Consider the following 6,667-nt stretch of genomic DNA (forward strand, 5'->3'; position numbering starts at 1 on the left):
GGAGCTAACTGACCAGGGAATCTAGGCACACTTGTTCGGACTATTTAGATAATAATGATAATGGTGGCCCCCATGGCTGCTCTTCTATTCGTTTTTCGGTTCATCGGCTTAATTTTTCAGAGTTTTATTACTTGATAAAAAAATAATATACACCAATTTTATATCTTCATGATTCTGGGAATTTTATAAAGTTGATTTGAAAGAAGATTTTTCTTTTGTATTCCAAGAATAAAATATTGGTATAATATTTTTTTTTCATTAAGAAAAATGTTTGTAATACGTGACTTATTGTAAGACTAAGTATATATTCAACTGCAACATGACGAGAACTGAGAGCGGAATATCTAATCCTTGAGGTTTTACGGCTTTAAGCTACATTAGCTTTTGGTATAAAGGAAAGTTCTTTCTTTACAAGAAAGAGGGGAATCAAATTATGCTAGATTAAGTTCCAAAATTCAGTAAAGTATAGGGACTAAATCCATAATTAAACCACTAAAATTTAAAATATAGCTTACTTACAACAAAAACCAAAACGCCGTTGCCGGGGATCGAACCCGGGTCACCCGCGTGACAGGCGGGAATACTAACCACTATACTACAACGACTTGATGTTTTATTAAGCAAATGTTGACTATAAAATAGTAAAGTAGAAAAGAGGAGGCTTTATAATGTCGCTGCAAATTCCAAAAATCCTGACTATATTATTTTTTTCCCGTTGATTGCCTTTGAAAATGAGTTAAGAGGTTCCTCTATAGCTTTGGATTTCCAATGAATTCACTTGTATTCATTAATTGATGCACTTTTTGGGAAGAAATGTTACTTGAGATATTATTGTATGACATTTTCAAATATACTGCTCCATCATAGATGATTGAAAGAAACTCTAAGCCTTGGTCTTTGTGGAACATCTTTATCCACATGGATCGGTGCATTCTACAGCTAGTTCAAGTTTAATTTTCCTTTGCTCCCATACAAGTTAATGGAATGGATGGGGGAGCATATGTTCTTTCAATTCCATAATAAAATGACATGTGGATTGCAATGTATTTTTTTTAAGCCAATGTAATTATGCAATCTCATTTGCTAATTGAGGGAAGCATCCTTCAAATAAAGAAAAAAAAACATTTACACATGATAAAGAATACTAAATGTAATCTAATTGCTTCTTATCTCATTGAAATTTATCTATGAAATGAAAATCATATTATAAGTTTAAATTTTTAAATATTTTTATAAACAAGTTAAATAAAATAAAATATATGTATATTATAATAACTTATACAATTTATCCTACGTTATTCTTCTTGTGATTATTTTTTAAGTGTATCACTAATACTTAATTTATTGATTAACTAATTTAGATTGAATATTGTAGAAACCATTATGAGATAATCTCTCTCAATATAAGTTGTTCCATTCATAACACTAGACTTCAAACATATGATCATATTTGAGAAATATAATACATCATCTTATTAAACCAATGGATAATTAATTTCTTACTCTTCTTATGGGATAATCTCTCTCAATCTATGTATTTAGTCACATAACAATTATATTTTGGTCAACTAACTATTTTTTTCTTCAAAATCATACTTAATGTTATGTTTTGGTTCTGTTTTGATCATCCTCCGTTTAAAATTAATTGTGATATTGACATGTTACCATAAGATAGTGTCATGTCATAATTAAATAATAAAATAAAACTAACCACATCATCAGTTTTGTTTATTTTTTAACAATGAGTGACCGAAACGATACCAAAACATAACGTTAGGTATTATTTTAGAAAAAAAAAACAGATGAGCGAGCAAAACGAAACCGTAAGAATAATTGATTGACTAAATATAAATTTACCCTTATTATAAATACTTTTAAGGCTTTACTTATGGCCCATTGTGTGCCCAAACACGCAATATCCAAAACTGGTTAAAGAGTTAATACTAATAAAAAAAAAGTAAAGGGAAAAAAAAAGACGGGAGAAATTAAAGAGAGCAAAGGCAATCTCATCCCTATCCCTCTCTTGCGGCGGCCCTGCGAGATCTCTCTCGCTTCTGCCTACCTATCGTTTTCACAGCTGAGTTTCAATCGCCGGCGCACCTTATCGGTACCGATTCAGGTACTTTCTATACTCTATATTACAACCTTTGATATCCTTATACTGGAACTTTTCTGTGTTTCTTTTGTGATTTTCTTATTGTTGCTGGTTTATATCATTTAAATGGTTGTAGTCGAATGAGTTGACTGGAAATACGGGGAAAATGAATTTACAGTTTTGGAACTTTTTTTCTTCAAATAGTTCACATACGTGAATTTATCTAGGGTTTATACTTAATAATAATTGAATGTTTTTGTTTTTAATTTTCTTATGATAAATAGTTGTATACTAAAAAAGAAAGATCTGCTAAAATTTCCTTTATCTATATTTGGTTTTTTTAAGGATCTCCGTTGTGCCTGCATATTCATGCTGGAATATTGTTAATAAGGTTTTGATACAGCATTCTTGTTTCTCTTAAAGTAACTTGCAGTTTGAATTAAGGATATAGGGTACAAATTATAGGCTCTGAATAGCTACACGACCTTCTGCAAAATATAAAATGGCACACCGATTGCTAAGAGATCATGAGGCTGATGGCTGGGAACGCTCTGACTTCCCTATCATTTGTGAGTCATGCCTTGGTGATAATCCATATGTTCGAATGGTATTAACCCTTCCCCCTCTCTCTCACACTCTCACACTCTTCATCCCCTGTTTAGGGATTTGAAATTGCATTTTTTTGTGGGAACAGTAAACTAATATTTAATTAACTAAATATGGTTTTTGTTTAGATTTAACCTTTTGTTTTTTCTTTTAGTCATATATCTATACAATGTTAACAATCATGTTTGTGTATGTGAGCAGAGTTGTAAATACAGAAAAGCTTTCAATAATTTGCTCGAGCCTATTCTATTGAAATGAAAATGTAGAATAGCAAATCATTTTTTATGAGATTATCAAATTTGGATCGAAAGGGGCAGATTGTTTGACTTTGCTTTCCTCTTGACTCTTGCAATTTTTTACCAATGAGAACAAGTAAACTTGTTATGCTGTTTGTTTCTACATTCTTTTTTTTGCTTCCAGATCTATGACTTCTATAAACTTAGTTAAAATGAAATAAGATTCTTCAAAATGAATTTTCTGTGTATAAACAACAAGATGAATTACGCTGGCATTTAGGTTTTGATAGTAATTCTAATCGGGCATATTTGAAAATTCCATGGCATGTGTATTTTTATTGTTAAATTGGTTGAGATAACTCAAATCGGCATCTTTATAAGCAGCTAGAAAGGATTATGACAGATTAAGTAGGTTAGACTATGGTTCTGAACCTATAGATTCACTGTGGGCGTGAAGTTTGGATATAATTTCTTTTTGTTTCTTTAATAATATAAATTTCTGTGTTTATACTCTTATGGGTTTCTTTACACGCTGACTACAGACTAAAGCAGATTATGATAAGGAGTGCAAGATTTGTACGCGGCCATTTACAGTCTTTAGGTGGAGGCCTGGTCGTGATGCAAGGTATAAGAAAACTGAGGTTTGTCAAACTTGCAGTAAGCTGAAAAATGTTTGTCAAGTCTGCCTTTTGGATCTTGAATACGGATTGCCAGTTCAAGTTCGGGATACTGCTCTTAGTATAAACTCCAATGATGCCATTCCTAAGAGTGATGTGAACAGAGAGTATTTTGCTGAAGAGCATGATCGCAGGGTATGTATTTCCATGCTTAACAGCTATCTTTTAGTATAATTTTATGAAGAGAGTGAAGTTGCTAAAAGTGTCATATTATATGAAAATCTTTGAGCAAGTTCCCGGTAAACTGAATGCTATCCTTTTGGTTGTCATTGCAGTAGCTGAAGCATGTCAAATTCCATACTTGCTGTAAAAATACTTTACATTTCTATCACACATTAGTAGAGATTTGCACACTGTGAAAGCGGAAACCCTTTTGCTATCTCATGTGCAGGCCAAATACATAAGTGCATCATACATTTTTTCAGTTGATATAGTATACTATATCTCCTCCTTATCCACATAGTGCCTAGAATTTGATTAATGCTAAGAGTTTAATTTTGCGTATTCACTGCATCGCATTTGGTTTTTAGATTTTTGAATTGTCTCATACTGCTTACTATCACTGGATGAAGAATAAATTTCTTATGATGTTTAAAATTTGATGTTGCAGCTTTACCTTCAGATTTTGTTGATTTTTAGAGGCATATAATTTTGAAACAAATTGTAAGATATGGTAATGTTCTCTGGAATTGTTTTTGTAAGTACCAAGTACTGCTCCATAATTGGTAAATCTGTCATTTCTCCACTTTTCTTCTCTATATGCTTGGATGCTTCAAACTATATTGATGTGCAAATGAGATGGAGTTGATAGTTTTAAGTGTGCCTTATTTATTTGTTTTAGATGACTCTGATGGCCTATTTCCTTTGTGTTCTTCTCTTTTGCTTAGTTAAGTAAATTTGTGGATTGCAGGCAAGAGCTGGTTTAGATTATGAATCGTCTTATGGGAAGGTACGGCCAAATGACACTATTATGAAGCTTCAGAGAACAACACCATACTACAAAAGAAACCGAGCACATATTTGTAGTTTCTATGTGCGGGGTGAATGTACTAGAGGTGCCGAGTGCCCTTATAGGCATGAGATGCCGGAAGCTGGGGAGTTGTCTCAGCAAAATATAAAAGACCGCTACTATGGGTAAGCTCTTTCTTTTTTCTTTTTTGAACAATAAAAAGATTAATGAACTTTGCTCTCATCTTATGAGCACTGTCTGGAAGATAGTTTAGGCATTAACCCTTAAAGAACACCCCTTCTTATTTGGTCACAGTGTTGGGATGGTCTTGTCATGAACATAATTTTATTTAGCCTTTTTAACAGCATGTTCTTTTCCTCACTGGTTCTGCCCTTTTGTGTGAATTTGTTGTGTTAATTATCAAATGTGTTTGGCCGGGAAAAGCGGTGTTACAGGTCATGAAGGCATGAACTATTCTGCCTTTGTGTTTTTTAGTTTTTTGTGTGAATTTAGATATTAATGATAATGCTGCAATTTATCAACCCAACGTAATATGCTTACACAAGGAAATGATGCTTTTCATGCATATGATGCTTTATAATATTGTGAATGACTGTCTCTATTGATGCCCAGGGTGAATGATCCTGTGGCACTAAAGCTACTTGACAAGGCTGGTGAAATGCCTTCTTTGGAAGCTCCCGAGGATGAAAGCATCAAGACACTTTACGTGGGTGGGCTGGATAAAAGGATTACTGAACAAGATTTAAGGGATAACTTTTATGCCCATGGTGAAATTGAATTGATAAAGATGGTCCTTGACAAGGCATGTGCTTTCGTTACGTACACAACCAGAGAAGGTGCTGAGAAGGCTGCAGAAGAGCTTTCTAGCAAGCTAGTCATAAAGGGTCTTAGGCTAAAGCTAATGTGGGGTAAGCCCCAGGCACCAAGACCCGATTCAGAGACCTCGGATGGAGCCAGGCAGCAAGCAGCTGTGGCTCATAGTGGAATGTTGCCCCGAGCTGTAATATCTCAGCAGCAGAATCAATTCCAGCCATCTGGGCCTGGCATGCAGGACCAACCCCCACCTATGCAGTATTTTAACATCCCACCACCACCTCAGCTGGACAGAGCCTACTATCCATCAATGGATCCTCAAAGGATGGGTGCCCTGGTTCCGTCCCATGATGCGGAGAACAAACCTGGACCAGAAAAACAAGGACAACATTATCCCTATCAAGCTATGCAGCTGCCACCACCTGGACAATATCCTCATCAGCATTATCCACCATATGGGTACATGCAACCAATGCCACCTTATCAGCAGTATCCTCCATATCATTCAGCAATGCCTCCGCCTCGTGGCCCATTGCAACAGTATCAACATTCTGGGCCACCAAGGCCTCCACCACCTGCGATTGCCCCTTCAACAAGCGCACCACAAGCATCTACATCATCATCCGGTTCTGCCCCTGCAGCGCCAGGTCCATCAGCTGAGTCTGGTTCATCTCATTAGTTAAGGTTTCACAAACTGTTGCTTTTGCTAATGTAAGAATATAACCTGGTAATTGTCAGCATTATTGTCTTGACTTCAAAAACATATTTGCTTATCTTTTTTTTTTGTGAACTAGTATGTTATTTGTTTTTCTCCGGACATTTGTTGTGGATGTAATGGATTGTTATGAAATCTTGGACCAAATACTGAATAAGGAGACTTACGCGATCGAACGGTTCTTGAAAACGGAATTGAATTGATTTCTAAACCACTGAAATACCTAAGAAAGCAAGAATAAACAAATTAGAATAATATCTAGAAAGAATTTTGTTAAAAGAGTGAGTTAAAAAATGTGTTTCATCAAATCCGGTTAATTTTGCACGCGTGATTTCGAAATTTGTTCAAATCCTCTAAAATTGTAAAAAAGAAATCCATTATTAAAGTTACGAGGTTGAATCTACTTATTTTAAAAGAAGCTGGTTAAATGTGTGATCACAAACTTGAATTCATGACTACAAATATCTGTCGAAGAGAATCGTTGAATGTTACTATGCCCCTTCTTGTTGTAATTTGAATTGATAAAAACGATCTGTAATTAAATTTTTAAGATTT

General features: G+C 34.6%; 1 protein-coding gene and 1 non-coding gene across 4 annotated transcripts; one reads left to right on the forward strand and one right to left on the reverse strand.

Moving 5' to 3' along the window:
- Positions 1-533: 533 nt before the first annotated feature.
- Positions 534-605, reverse strand: TRNAD-GUC. Its single transcript has one exon. It is a non-coding gene; the product is annotated as a tRNA-Asp (tRNA).
- Positions 606-1,966: 1,361 nt separating this feature from the next.
- On the forward strand, positions 1,967-6,180 carry LOC120141765 (zinc finger CCCH domain-containing protein 40-like). Of its 3 annotated transcripts, none has more exons than XM_039156562.1 (5): positions 1,967-2,119; positions 2,529-2,702; positions 3,480-3,749; positions 4,525-4,748; positions 5,197-6,180. In XM_039156562.1, the coding sequence occupies exons 2-5, from the start codon at positions 2,598-2,600 to the stop codon at positions 6,074-6,076; spliced, it is 1,479 nt and encodes a 492-aa protein (XP_039012493.1). In that variant the 5' UTR covers positions 1,967-2,119; positions 2,529-2,597; the 3' UTR covers positions 6,077-6,180. The 3 variants fall into 3 exon arrangements, with proteins under 3 accessions (XP_039012493.1, XP_039012494.1, XP_039012495.1); XM_039156563.1 differs by having other exon boundaries at positions 1,979-2,119; positions 2,519-2,702; XM_039156564.1 differs by having other exon boundaries at positions 1,979-2,119; positions 2,540-2,702.
- The last annotated feature ends 487 nt before the right edge of the window (positions 6,181-6,667 follow it).

This window comes from Hibiscus syriacus, unplaced genomic scaffold (assembly GCF_006381635.1).
Source record: "Hibiscus syriacus cultivar Baekdansim isolate YM2019G1 unplaced genomic scaffold, ASM638163v2 tig00110813_pilon, whole genome shotgun sequence".
NCBI lineage: Eukaryota > Viridiplantae > Streptophyta > Magnoliopsida > Malvales > Malvaceae > Hibiscus > Hibiscus syriacus.

Coding starts and splice junctions, on each gene's coding strand:
- LOC120141765 (XM_039156562.1), top strand. CDS start 2,598: ATGGCACACCGATTGCTAAGAGATCATGAGGCTGATGGCTGGGAACGC. Junction 3,750..4,524: donor CTGAAGAGCATGATCGCAGG/GTATGTATTTCC, acceptor TGTGGATTGCAG/GCAAGAGCTGGTTTAGATTA. Junction 4,749..5,196: donor ATAAAAGACCGCTACTATGG/GTAAGCTCTTTC, acceptor ATTGATGCCCAG/GGTGAATGATCCTGTGGCAC.